The sequence below is a fragment of the Peromyscus eremicus genome, chromosome 1 (assembly GCF_949786415.1).
Source record: "Peromyscus eremicus chromosome 1, PerEre_H2_v1, whole genome shotgun sequence".
NCBI classification, from domain to species: Eukaryota; Metazoa; Chordata; class Mammalia; order Rodentia; family Cricetidae; genus Peromyscus; species Peromyscus eremicus.
The window spans coordinates 52,058,053-52,072,225 of NC_081416.1; the positions used below are offsets into that span (position 1 = coordinate 52,058,053).

At 43.0% G+C, this 14,173-nt stretch overlaps 1 protein-coding gene across 1 annotated transcript; it reads left to right on the top strand.

Moving 5' to 3' along the window:
* The first annotated feature begins 742 nt into the window (after nt 1–742).
* Nucleotides 743–14,145, top strand: Ttc9c (tetratricopeptide repeat domain 9C). Its single transcript, XM_059261373.1, has 3 exons — nt 743–1,167; nt 7,891–8,073; nt 13,220–14,145. The coding sequence occupies exons 1-3, from the start codon at nt 930–932 to the stop codon at nt 13,312–13,314; spliced, it is 516 nt and encodes a 171-aa protein (XP_059117356.1). The 5' UTR covers nt 743–929; the 3' UTR covers nt 13,315–14,145.
* The last annotated feature ends 28 nt before the right edge of the window (nt 14,146–14,173 follow it).

The window sequence follows — 14,173 nt, forward strand, 5'->3', positions numbered from 1 at the left end:
TCTTTTACTGTGCTTAAACTTCTACCCAGCAACTGAAGCGCCAACCCCGCCCCTCGCCTCCCTTATTGGTCATCTTGAATCGTAGTCTGTTGGTCTGATTGGTCATCCGATATCGTGCGGCTTTTTTTCCTATTGGAGAAGTGGCCGGGAATTTTTTTTTTCCGGGGTTGGTCCGCTGGGGAGGCGGGGTCGTTTCTGCGGGATTACTTTTCTGGACTTGTTTCTGATTGGGTGGTGTGACGCAATGCGCGCGCCCCATTAGATGCTAAACTGCTAGCAGGCCGGGTCTTTTCCTGTCTGTGCTCCGTCCCTTAAACTAACAACCTGGAGGAGACTTCCGGGCTTGGGCCACTGCAGTGGTGCAGTTGTTGGGCTTGCCAGTGCATACAGCCTCTTCTGCCTCCCCTGCGGACTGGAGGCTCGGGCTTCATTCACTTCGGTCCCCCGGTTAACAGCAGAGACATCGACAAATGCTTGTTGAATAAGGACAAATAAAAAGCTTGGGAAGGAAGCCTTTCTGACTTGTTTCAGTTGTTCCCGCCTACTCCATCTTCTTCCAGGTCAGGGGGTGTGTGCGCCTCAGAGAAAGAAGGAAACGAATTTTGCGGGCAGTCACACACGTCGGATGTTTGTTTAGTTGGGCCTTTGAATCTTCCTAGAGTCTATACTGGACGCCAGGATCTCTTCTTTTGGAAGTCATTTGGTCTGTGACTTCACTACCTCCACATTATTCCTTTTTTTTTTTTTTTTTGGCGGAACTTTGGGAAACTGAAAACAGGAGGATCGATAAGGCTGTAGTAAAAACATCAGAGCTCAAAGCCTCTTGAAGGAGAGTAATTTTTTGCTTACAAACTAGATTTCCCAAACCAACAATTTTGATCCCAACTCCACAGCCTCAGTTGATCTTTCATTTAACAATTCTAACAGTCATGGAGAAGCGTCTGCAGGAGGCTCAGCTATTCAAGGAGGAAGGGAACCAGCGCTACCGGGAAGGGAAGTACCGAGATGCTGTGAGTAGGTATCACCGAGCTCTTCTTCAGCTGCGGGGTCTGGATCCAAGTCTGCCTTCCCCGATACCCAATCTAGGCCCTGAGGGCCCAGCTCTCACGCCGGAGCAAGAAAACATACTGCACACCACTCAGACAGACTGCTACAACAACCTAGCTGGTAAGAGCGGGGCTGGAGGGTGGGTAGAGCAGGTAGACTTGACCCTCGAGCAAGGCAGAGGTGGCGCATGCCTTTAATCTCGGCACTCAGAGGCAGAGGCAGGTGGATCGCTGAGTTCGAGGACAACCAGGGCTACACAGAGAATCCCTCAAAAACCAAAATGAAACATACTAAGAAGACAGGACCACCGAACCCTGTGAACAGTATCTTCTTCGCTCTCATCTGGTTATTCGGCAATGAATTGAAACCTGTTTCCAATATGTAGAGAACTCTTAAGCGGGCAGGATTTTTCAAACCTCACCTGGAGAATTTGTGAAAATACAACTTCCTAGGCCCTGACTCCAGAAACTTTGATCTAGTGGATCTAGGGTGGGACTGCCATTGGACTTATCTGGAGGAGTGTTGCTAACTTTAGAACATTTTGCCTTCTGTAGAGGAAAAGCGCCTTTGTCTGAAGGGAATTTAACATTTGGGAAACAAGTTACTGGCTCTAGGTAGTGTGGATCGCTTGTGCTTGACTGTGTAACTTTTTGTAGAAATCAGGGACATTGGATAACTGTCTCCCATTTCCAGATGGCTTTTTATGAAGATAGAACAGTTCTGCTAGGATTGACCCAACTGATAGGAGACCTTTTAATCTTTTCAATGATAGACAAATCAAGCTCAGAACTAATTAAACTTAATTGACAGTATGGTAAAGACATTCTAACAGTGCAAACTGAGGCTGTATATATTGTCAGGAGCTTTTATGTCTCCTACTGGTTGCTTCTTAAAATTGTTTTTCTTTTTCTTGAGGCTCAGTACGTAGCCCATCCTGGCTTGAAACTCACTGTGTAGACCAAGCTGGTTCCAAACTCCTGGCAGTCTTTCTGCCCATGGCTCCCAAGTGCTGAGGTTACAGGTGTCAGCCACCACATCTGGCAGCGTGTTTTAAAAATATTTTTGTGAGCCGGTGGCGCACGCCTTTAATCCCAGCACTCGGGAGTGAGTTTGAGGCCAGCCTGGTGTACATAGCAAGTACCAGAACAGCCAAAGCTTCTCAGAGAGACCCTGTCTCAAATAAGCAGCAAACAAGCAAATACACACACACACACACACACACACACACACACACACACATTATAGAGCACTCTTTAAGTTTTTAATGTACAAACTTAAATATGTATATACATATATACACACACACACACATATTGCATGCACATATACATATGGTGTTGGAGTGGAGCTGTGGAACTCCGGGCCTGGCACATGCTAACCAAAAGCTGTGCCACTAACCTACAATATCAGCACTAAAAATTTTTGAAATTACAATACTCATTAGTTATGGTGAAAGTTAAAAGTATTTTTTCCAGTGTGTCCAGCAATACTTTTGGACTCAAATAATAGTAATTATGGTAGTGTTTTTGCAACAAGGTCTGTGTCGCCCTAGCTAGCTTAGCTGGCCTTGAACCTGCCTGCCTCTGCCTCCGGAGTGCTGGGACTAAATGCGTGCATAGCCCATCCCCTAACAGTAGCTGTTTTAACTTAACTCTGATCAACAGTTAAGTGCTGAGGATTAGCAGTGTAACACTACGTGATAACATGATAACAATCCCTATATTCATGAAACAAAGGAAATAACATGGTATATCAGACAGTAAGTACTGCAGAGGAGAATAAGTGAGATGGCCTGGTTCTTTACACCGATAGTCAATCCCAGCACTGGGAAGGTCCAAGTAGCAGAGTGGCTTCAAGTCTGAGGTCCAGGCTAGCCTGGGATGTATGGTAAGACCCTGTCTTAAACAAGTGAGACTACACTGGAAAATTGGTACAGTCCTGGGATGTTCCATTTAAGAAAGAAGGGCTACATAGGATTCGTATATGTTTCACTGATGACATGACGTATGTTAAGTGTCACAACAATTCTTCCAAATGAGTCTAAGGAAACTAGAACTAATCTAGCAACGAGTGGCTTTAAAATTATACCTAGTCTTAATTCCCAGAACTTAAATTCTTATTGCAAGATACTGTGCCCTATTAAAAAGTAGAAAATGTACTAAGGAATTGACCAAACTCAAAGAAACAGGAGTTTCAGAGATGGGCACTTAAATGTCTTGACTTCCCAGGTGACCAAAGGAGGCACTGTTTATTAGCACTCTCTAGAAGCTCTGGGAATGCTTCACAGGTGCCTCATAAAGACTCTGTGAAAGACTGTGTGGTCACACGTCTGTGCTCTCTGCCATTCCTCAGGAAGGAGAATCACAAATCTGAGGCCAGCATGGGGCCTTATTGTAAGACCTTATTTCAAAAAAAAAAAAAAAAGTTTTTACTGATTTAACAGTGTTCATTTATTGAATACCCATGATATATTTGGCAGTAATTTACAACTTTTCTCATCTTTACCAAAATTTTGATAGCTACTTCATAATAATCCTCATTTTTACAGATAAAGAAGTCAAAGTCCTGCCTAAAACTCTCAGTGTCTTCTTGGCACATTTAAGAGAAAAATCCACTCTGACCTTTGCCTGAAGGGCCTCACATGTTCTGACTCCTCCGTATCCGCAAATCTCACAGCACATTTCCACCTTTAAAGACTTTGAAGCTCTCTTCTCAGGAGTTAGAATGTTCTGTTCTACTGGCAAGCAGGCTGCAAGCACTCTGTTGCTTAGGTAGACCCCCAGCTTTTAAATTTTACTTTCTGAGAGCTAGGTGTAGTAGCACACACCTTTAATCCCAGCACCCGGGAGGCAGAGGCAGGCTGATCTGTGAGTTTAAGGCCAACTTGGTCTACAGAGTGATTTCCAGGACAGCCAGAGCTACACAGAGAAACCCTGTCTCAAAAAAACAAAAATTAATCAATGAAATTTACTTTCTTAGAGAAGCCCTCAGTAACCAAGCAACAGTTTAACTCCGTTCACTCTCCAGAATGTTTGGTTTTCTTCAAAGTATCTTTAAAGTTTCATTTGTTTGTGTAAACCTTCCACTTAGGGACACCCAGGCATTATTTAATCACTGCTTGATCTCAGTTGCTGTCCCGTGGAGATCCGTCAAGCCTTATATCCTAGAGTACTTTCCTTAAGCTGCTAAAGCCCTACCTCGTAGCTGGGGCCCAAAGGTAGAGTGGGACTGTAGGATTTGGTGCTTTATATCTTACCTTGTATTATTTACTAAGCTGTTAAACTCGGATCCCTCTCTAAGCTCAAAGATCTCTGCCTTCTAAAATCTATAAAAAATCCTCTGTTTTGTGGGTTGTTGCTAGGGCTCCTACCTCAACCAAACCCCCACCCCGTAATGGCCAACATTACTGAAAGGTATTTCTCTTGAAATCTGTTTCAGCACATCTCCCATCAAACTGGGGGGGTGTGTGTTATTATTTAGAATAAACAAGGCTAGAGAGATGGCCTAAGAGTTAGGAACACTGGCTACTCTAGCAGAGAATTAGAGTTTAATTCCCAGTACCCACATGGTGATTTATAGCCATCTGTAACTCCAGTCCCAAAGGATACAAAACCCCTTCTCACCTCCTCAGGCACCAGGCACATACATGGTTCACATACATAAACAGAGACAAAACACTCGTACACGTAAGAATATATATAGATATAGATATAGATAATTTTAAAACTGTCATCAAGATGCCTTCCTTTTCTTGTTACTCCTTAGTTTAATGTTTGGTCATAGTTAGTGCTAGGTAAATAGTTATCAGTTGAAGTACTGAAGTGAAAATGCTGGATTAATTGATCTGTGGTGAATACCTCATGTAAAGCCTGCTTGGTGTAGGGGTGTTATAGCAGGGATGCAAGTCTAGTCCAAGCTTGTTATTGGCTTCATTATACCTGAATCTCAGCTATCTGAGCATGATTTAACTTTAATATAATTCCAATAGCTGTGAAATAGGATATATCTTTACCTTTTTTTACTTAAAAAATCATTTATTTATTTTGGGGGGCAGGGTTTTAAGACAGGATTTCTCTGTGTAGCCCTGGCTGTCCTGGAACTCACTCTGTAGACCAGGCTGGCCTCAGACTCAGAGATCTGCCTGCCTTTGCCTCTTGAGTGCTGGGGTTAAAGGTGTGCACCACCACACCCAGCTATTTATTGATTTTATTTTTAATTGTGTGTCTCTGTGTATGTGTTTTTATGGGTATGTGTACATGTCAAGGTAGATGTCTTTGATGTCCAGAAAAAAGCATCGAATTCCCTGGAGCTGTAGTTACAGGTGGTTGTTAGCCATCCAGTGTGGGTGCTTGAAACCAAACGTGGATCCTCTGCAAGAGCAATATGTGCTCTTCTTAACCACTGAGCATCACTCCACCTACTTTACTTTTGTTTTTGGTGAACTCAAGAGACTCAAATATGCCAGGCAATCCATCAGTCTGCTGAGCTACAACCCTTCTTTAAGGCAGAACAGTGTCTTGAACATTGCTTCCTAACCAAGATTTATTCTGGGTTCCATTAATCAGCCAAGAGAATAGTGAATTAATATCATGTTGTTGGAATGAGGTTGGTATGGTGGCACAGCACTGTGATCCCACTACTTGGAAGCTTGAGGCAGGAGGAACAACAGAAGTTTGAGGCCATCCTGGGTTACAGACTGAGTTTCAGGACTGCCTGAGCTACACAGTAAGAACCTGACTGTCTTAGTCAGTGTTCTATTACTGTGAAGAGACACCATGACCACACCCACTCTCATAAAGGAAAACATTTAATTGGGGCTTGCTTAAAGTTTCAGAGGTTTAAGTTCATTGTCATCATGCTGGGGAGCATGGTGAAATGCAGGCAGACATGGTGCTGGGAAGTAGTTGAGAGTTCTATTTCTGGATTCAAAGGCAGCAGAGAGAGAGCCACTGGGCCTGGTTTGGGCTTTTGAAACCTCACACCCCACCCCCAGTGACACACTTCCTCCAACAAGGCCACACCCACTCCTTTCAAATAGTGCCCCTCCCTAAGCATTTAAATCCGTGAGCCTGTGGGAGCCAGTCTTATTCAGCCACCGTCTGACTCAACCAAACCAAACCTGGGTGTGTTGATGCGTGCCTGTAATTCTATTGGTTGGGTATGTGGAAACAAGAAGATCATCATCCTCCAGTATATCGTGAATTCAGATGAGATCCCCACCCCCATCTCAGAACATGGAGAGATAAAAAAAACAAAAATTGACAAGACTTGGTTCAGATTACATGCTCATTTCACTTAGAAGCTCTGAGATCTTGGGCAAGTTGCTTATCTGAGCCTGGATTCTTTTTATCCATTAAATGGAGACTAGCACTGATTCTGTATGTGTGTGAAAAGATGGAACATATTCAACATAGCTTGTTCTTCCCTCACATAGTGGCAGGCATTAACAGTGCTGCAGTGTAAGAACTGTGATGAGGGGGCTGGAGAGATGGCTCAGAGGTTAAGAGCACTGGCTGCTCTTGCAGAGGTCCTGAGTTCAATTCCCAGCAACCACATGGTGGTTCACAACCATCTGTAATGAGATCTGGTGCCCTCTTCTGGCCTGCGGTCATACATGCTGTATACACAATAAATAAATAAATCTTTAAAAAAAAAAAAAAAAAAAAAAAAAAAAAAAAAGAACTGTGATGAGACCAAGAAGTGAGGACACAGCACTGGGTAGAAGACACACAGTGAAGAGTTTCATTTGATCCCCAATACCAAAGAGAGGGGAGGAAGAGAGTAGGGGAGACTGTGAGAGAGTGTCTCGTATAGTAGCCTAGACTGGCCTTGAATTCCTTGTGTAGCCAAGTGTTAGTCACTGTTCTATTGCTGTGAAAAGACATCGTGCCCAAGGTAATTCTTAAAATGGGAAGCATTTGATTGGAGGCTTGCTTACAGTTTCAGAGGCTTAGTCCATTATCCTGATGGCAGCGAGCATGGTGGCCTACATGGCATTGGAGCAGTAGCTGAGAGCTACATCCTGATTGGCAGGCTGCACGGAAAGTGAGAACTGGGCCTGGCATGGGCTTTTGAAACCTCAAAGTCCACCCCCAGTGACACATTTCCTCCAACAAGGATACACCCTCCTAATCCTTCTCAAATAGTGCTACTCCCTGATGACTAAGCATTCAAATATATAGGCCTATGAAAGCCCTTTGTAGTCAAACCACCACACTGAGGGTGACCTTGGATTCCTAATCCTCCTGCCTCTACCTCCCAAGTGTTAGGATTACAGATGTGTACCACCATGCCATGCTTGAGAGAGTTTAGAATAAAAAATTTAAAGTATGGAACCTGGAGAGATAGCTTACCACTTAAAAGTGCTTACTGCTCTTGCAGAGGATTTGGATTTGGTTCAGCACCTATACAGCAGCTCACAGTCATCTGTAACTCCAGTTCCAGGGCATCTGACGCCTCTAATGACCACCTTGGGCTCCTGCATGCATATGATACAAATATATATACACACATAAAATGAAATAAACTTTATGTATTGTGTGTGCACGTGTGCTCAAGCATGACGTTGTACACATGTTGGGAATGTCAGAAGAAAACTTGTGGAAGTCAGTTCTCTCCTTCCCAGGAATCAAACACAAGTCATCAAACTTGGTGGCAAGAGCCTTTACCTACTGAGCCAGCTTGTCAGTCAAAACTTTCATAGCTCCAGTTCCCAGATGAGGCTATGGATATGGGAGACACTTCGGCATTAGTTGAATAACTAAATGTTGGGGAATGCCTGGAGCTGGCTAGTGGAATCTCCTATAAGCCCTCCTTCTCTCTCCCTTTAACTTGATCCTTTAGCCTGTCTCCTCCAGATGGAGCCAGTGAACTACGAACGAGTGAGGGAATACAGTCAGAAAGTCCTAGAACGACAACCTGAAAACGCCAAGGCCTTATATCGGGCTGGAGTAGCCTTCTTCCATCTGCAGGACTATGACCAGGCTCGGCACTACCTGCTGGCTGCTGTCAACAGGCAACCTAAAGGTGAGTGAGAGGGACATCAAGGTGGTTCTGTTGTTAATTAGTATAAAGAAATGATCAGGGGGCTGGAGAGATGGCTCAGAGATTAAGAGCACCGAGTGCTCTTCCGGAGGTCCTGAGTTCAATTCCCAGCACCCACATGGTGGCTCACAACCATCTGTAATGAGATCTGGCACCCTCTTTCGTATACATAATAAATAAATAAATCTTAAAAAGAAAAAAAAAAAGAAATGATCAGTGTTTAAGGAGATGAGAGCGCTAATTGCTGTGGTCTGACATTACACACTCTATACATCATGTATTGAATTATATGCACTATACCTGTTAATATGTACAGCTATTACAAATCAACAGAAAAATACTTCTTAAAGGAAAAGAAGAGGTGGGATGTATATAGCTTAGTTGGTAAGGCATGCACAAAGCTCTGGGTTCAATCCCCAGCATTGCATAAAAGCATCCATAGTGGTGCACATTCCTATAATCCCAGCACTTGGGGAGTAGAAGCAAGAGGATCAGAGTTCAAGGTTATCTTTAGTTACATAGCGAGTCTGAAGATGATCTGGGCTCCATGAGACTCTGTCTCAAAACAAAACTGTTTTATGCTGGGTGGTGGTAGCACACACTGTTAATCTCAGCACTCAGGTGGCAGAGGCAGGCGGATCTCTGAGTTCAAGGCCAGGCTGATCTACAGAGCAAGTTTCAGGACAACTAGGGCTACACAAAGAAACCCTGTCTTGAAAAACAAACAAAACTACCTGTCCCATTGATGTAGTACCCATAGAAAGGAAGTTATAGTTTACTTAACATTTTCAGTTTACTTTTTTAAAGACCTTTTTGTTTTTAAGTATATCAGTGTTTTACTAGATGTATATGGTTTACCTCTTTGTTGGTGATGTGAACCTGGTAAAATGGGACCTAAAAAGGAGGTGGACTAAAATCTCATGCAATAACTAACTTTATTCAGAGTATCAGACAATTTATACTCTGAGGGTTAAGAAGAATCACATGAGCAAAGTGTTCAATCACAAGGACCAGCAGAAACATGTTTTTCCATATAAAGAGGCATATAAAGAAATAACAGCAGCCAGCTGTGATGAATAATCTGAAGGAAACTCATACCTGGGAAGGGCACAAAAGCACATTCGAAACACAATTCCATGTGTTTGAAGAAACTGAGGTCACAAGACTCTTGTCTTGTTTTCTTGGAGTTTTCTCACAAGCACTGAGAATTCCCTTCACACGATTCTGTTCTTGGACTGTATTCTGATAGTGTATCTGTGCACCACACATCTGCCTGGTGCCTGTGGGCCTAAAAAAGGCAGTCATTTGATCTTCGGAAACTAGAATTACAGCCTGTAGCAAGACCCCATGTGGGTGCCAGAACTGAACGCAGGTCCTCTGCAAGAGCAACAAGTATTCTTAACAGCTGAGATGTCTCTTTAGCCCCAGTTTTTAACTTTTTTAAAAATAGATACTGCAAGCCAGATAAAAATTTCAAGAGGAAGCAGGGAAGGTGGTCATGAAATTCCTAGCTGAGGCACATGCCTTTGATCCAAGCACTTGGGAGGCAGAGGCAGGAGGATCTCTCAAAGTTCAAGGCCAGCCTGGTCTACAGAAAGAGTTCTAGGACAGCCAGGGCTACACAGAGAAACCTTGTCTTGGAAAACAAACAAAAAGAAAAGAAAAGAACTTGCTACCTGAGGAGCTGTTGGCATTTGATAGCTGTTGGGGAGAGAGAGTTAGTTTTCTTGAATGATGTGACCCCCTTGTAGGTCATCCACACTCCAGAGCAGGCCCCATTCCCAAGAGCAACCCAAACTAGACTAGATGGGGTTAAACTTGGGTGGGGAGGGAGTTGGAGAGTGGAGGGTGCAGGGTGAGTAGAAGGGTAGGTGAATATGATTAAATGCATTGTGAAACTCTCAAAGATTTAATAAAATATTATTTAAAAAAAGAGAGAACATTCATATATTGAAGAAAGTGAGCTGCGTGGTGGTGGCTCACATCTTTAATCCCAGCACTAGGGAGACAGAGGCAGGTGGATCTCTGTGAGTTCGAGGCCAGCCTGGTCTACAAGGTGAGTTCCAGGACAACACAGCCAGTACTGTTAGAAAAACCTTGTCTCAACAACAACAACAACAACAACAACAACAACAACAAAACAAACAAAAAGAATGTGTACAAAAAATGTGCACACGAACAAGTGTTCTACTTCTGTGGCATTTTTAAGGGTTTTTGTTTTTTACTTATTTTGTGTGTGGTGGGGGTGGAGGACAGCTTGTAGAAGCTGCTTCCTGCCACTGTGTGGATTCTGGGAATAGACACCCTCTGTTTGTCAGCCTGGCTGGGCAGCAAGTGCCTTTACCTACTGGGAAACTTTGCTAGTCTGTAGTTTTGATTTTTTGAGACAGGGTTCTCCTTTGTATCCCAGTGTGGCCTGCAACTGCATCCCTAGTGCCAGCCTCCCTGAGGAATGCTAGGATCATAGGAGCTTACCACCTCATCCACAGGAAAGCAACTATCAGTTCTGTCTGTATCCTTAGGACCATTTACGTTTAAACAGGCATATATGTATTCATATTCCCTGTACCAGCTCTATAAGTCAGTAGTTCATGTATATATAAGCCTGTTTCTGTTTATATTGCTGTGCTGTACAGCACACTCGGGGCCTGTGTCTGCCCTGCAGATGCTCTACCCCTGTGACATCCCAGCTTGTTTATTCTATGTATATAAAAAACCACCCTTGCTAGGCACTCGGGAGACAGAGCCAGGTGGATCTCTGTCAATTCGAGGCCAGCCTGGTCTACAGAGCCAGATCCAGGACAGGCACCAATAAAAACTACACAGAGAAACCCTGTCTTGAAAAACCAAAAAAAAAAAAAAAAAACCACTTTCCCTACTTTTGTGTTTTACTGCTGGGAACCATACTCAAGATATTGTACCTACTAGGTGCTATACCCATGTAGTTGGAATTTTCTTTGGTCTGCCAACCAGCTCTGAAATAAAGACATAGAGACTTATTATTAATTATGAATGCTCTGCCTTAGTTTAGGCTTGTTCCACTAGCTCTTTTAACTTAATTTAACCTGTTTCTATTAATTGCCGTTTTGCCTTGGGGCTTTCTTTCACTATGTCCTACTTTCCTGCTTCCTCCATTTCTGGCTGGCTGGCCCCTGGCATCTCTTTTCTTTCTTCAGAGACTAAATTCCTCCTCCTACTCTCCCTGCCCGAAGTTTCACCTATACCTTCTCCCTTGCTATTGGCCATTCAGCTTTTTATTAGACCAGTAAGGTGCCTTAGGCAGGCAAGGTAAAACAGCAACACATCTTTACATAATTAAACAAATGCAACACATCTTTGCATAGTTTAACAAATATTCCACAACATAAACAAATATAGCACGCCTTTACCACATTAAACAAATACAGCACATCTTTACATAGTTAAACAAATGCAACACATCTTTGCATAGATAAACAAATATTCTGCAACATACCCATGTCCTTGTTAACTTAATTTATTTATTTGGGGGTTTTGTGGGACAGAATTTCACTATATAGCCCTGGCCAGCCTGGAGTCTACTCCCCAGCTGGCATTGAACTTATGATTCACCTGCCTTGGCCTTCTGAGTACTGAAGTTATAGGTGTGTGTCACCATAATGGAAATTTTAGGAACTTCTTTTTCTTTTTTCTTTTTTTTTTTTTTCCCAATTTTTGGAGACAGGGTCTCATGTAGCTCATTTCAAGCTCAATTTGTAGCACAGGCTGGCCTTGAAATTCTGATTCCCTCCCCTCTATTTCCCAAGTACTGATGTTACAGATATGTGCCACAGTACCCAGTTTAGGAACTTTGTTTTAAACTCCCTACCTTTTAAAAAGTGTGTTAGTGGATCCCAGTGAATGAACGTGATCATCATCATTCAGCTGCTCTCCCGACAGGAGCTGGCCCTCGATTTAGCTATTACCTTATCTTTTAGCTCAGCTAACTGCAGGTGTGACCTAGAAAAAGAAGCCACTGACTGGGGAATTTCGGATTTGGCACTTGGTTTTCAGGACAGAAAGGAAACTGAAGCAGGTAGCAGGTTCGTTTCTGTGTTGGTTGGTTTAACATTGAATATTGTGTCTCCTTTTTATTTTTTTTCTTTTCTTTCTTTGTTTATTTATTGTTTTTTGTTTGTTTTCCAAGACAGGGTTTATCTATGTAAACCTGGCTGTCCTAGAACTTGCTCTGTAGACCAATCTGGCCTCAAACTCATTGCCTCTGCCTCCTGAGTGCCGGGATTAAAGGACTACACTACCACTGCCTGGCTTTTTTTATTTTTCTTTTTTTCATTTTTGACAGGGTCTTACTACATGGTCCTGGCTGTCCTGGAACTCACTATGTAGACCAGGATCACCTCAAACACAGATCTACCTGCTTCTCTTTTTTTTTTTTTTTGGTTTTGGTTTTTCAAGACAGGGTTTCTCAAAAAAAAAAAACCACAAAAAACAAAAAACAAAAAAACAGGGTTTCTCTGTGTAGCTTTGTGCCTTTCCTGGAACTCACTTTGTAGTCCAGGCTGGCCTCGAGCTCACAGAGATCTGTCCGCCTCTGCCTCCTGAGTGCTGGGATTAAAGGCGTGCACCACCACCGCCCGGCTTTGTTTTTGTTTCTTGACTTCAGGTATACAGATGAAATGCTACTTAAGTGGGCAGGCACAATGGCACACATCTATAGTCCCAACTATTATGAGAGGCTGAGGCAAGAGGGTCACTTACCCTGTAAGTTCAAGACCAACCTGGGCAACACAGCAGACTACATCTTTAAAAATTAAAAAATAGCCAGGTGCAGTTGGCACAAGCCTTTAGTCCCAGCATTCAGGAGGCAGAGGCTGGCAGATTTTTATGAGTTTCAGGTCAGCCTGGCCTACAGAATGAGTTTCATGACAGCCAGGGCTACACAGAGAAACCCTGTCTTGAAAACCCAGAAAAAAAAAAAAAAAAAGGAGTTCACAGTGACATATTAAGTAATAGAACTTATTATTGCATGGAGTAATTGTTATACATTCAGATTTTGGAGAATTAAAGTAACTGGGAGTGTTAACAGTGCTCTCTGGTCCATTGGATCATTATGGTCTATCTGTAATTGCCTTTTTCATTGTCTTTGAAGATGCCAATGTCCGGCGGTACCTGCAGTTGACACAGTCAGAACTCAGCAGCTACCATAGGAAAGAGAAGCAGCTGTATCTGGGCATGTTTGGTTAATGAAGTAAAAAGATGCTTCTCAACTTGAAATCACGTGGATCACTAAAGACCCATCAAGAGAAACCTGAGCCTCAGCAAGAGAAATTCACCCTTTACCTCTGACCCAGGTGGATTTCTATTGTTCCTGTTCTGCACAAGCCCTTTGCGACTTAGACTATCTGCATCCTTTATTGTCTATCCCCCAGTATGTTTGTATGGCCTGCAATCCATATTATTTGCCTTTAGAAACAGACCAGAAAGCAATCGTCCTCTGTGGGTGGCATCAACTGTATTTGTGGCGTAGATTTAATGAGATGTTATTGGAGGTGTTGAGACACAGAGGAGAGGGCCAGTGAAGGGTCCAGTAGGAAGGACAGGCAGAAAGGAATCTTTTGCTGTTTCCTCAGATGCCTTTGTTTTCCCCTCGTGGGAAATATTGTGTGTGTGTGTGTGTATGAGTGTGTATGAAACTAGATGAATATAAATTGAGCCCAAGTATATTTAAGGATTTGAAATGAATTGTTTTGGGGCTGAGGATGTAGCTCAGTGGTAGACTGCTTACCTACCATGTACAAGGCCCTGGGTTTGATTCCCCAGTGCTGCAGAAATAATGAACTAAACAACAACAAAATCAAACTGTTATTTAAATTAATCTCCGTTTTGCTTGGTTGTTTGGTTGGTTGGTTTTGGTTTTCTTCAAGACAGGGTTTCTCTGCCTAGCCTTGGCTGTCCTGGAACTGTCTCTGTAGAATAGACTGAACTCAAACTCAGGGAAATCTGTCTTCTGAGTGCTGGGATTAAAGGTGTGCACCACCACTGCCCAGCTCTTTCCTTTTTTTTTTTTTTTTTTTTTCTCTCTCTCCTGGCAATCTAGTCTTTG

Excerpts from the sequence above, each read along its gene's own strand:
- Ttc9c (XM_059261373.1), top strand. The coding sequence starts at position 930 with ATGGAGAAGCGTCTGCAGGAGGCTCAGCTATTCAAGGAGGAAGGGAAC. Across the intron at positions 1,168-7,890 it reads CTGCTACAACAACCTAGCTG|CCTGTCTCCTCCAGATGGAG; the intron begins GTAAGAGCGGGG and ends TTGATCCTTTAG. Across the intron at positions 8,074-13,219 it reads TGTCAACAGGCAACCTAAAG|ATGCCAATGTCCGGCGGTAC; the intron begins GTGAGTGAGAGG and ends TTGTCTTTGAAG.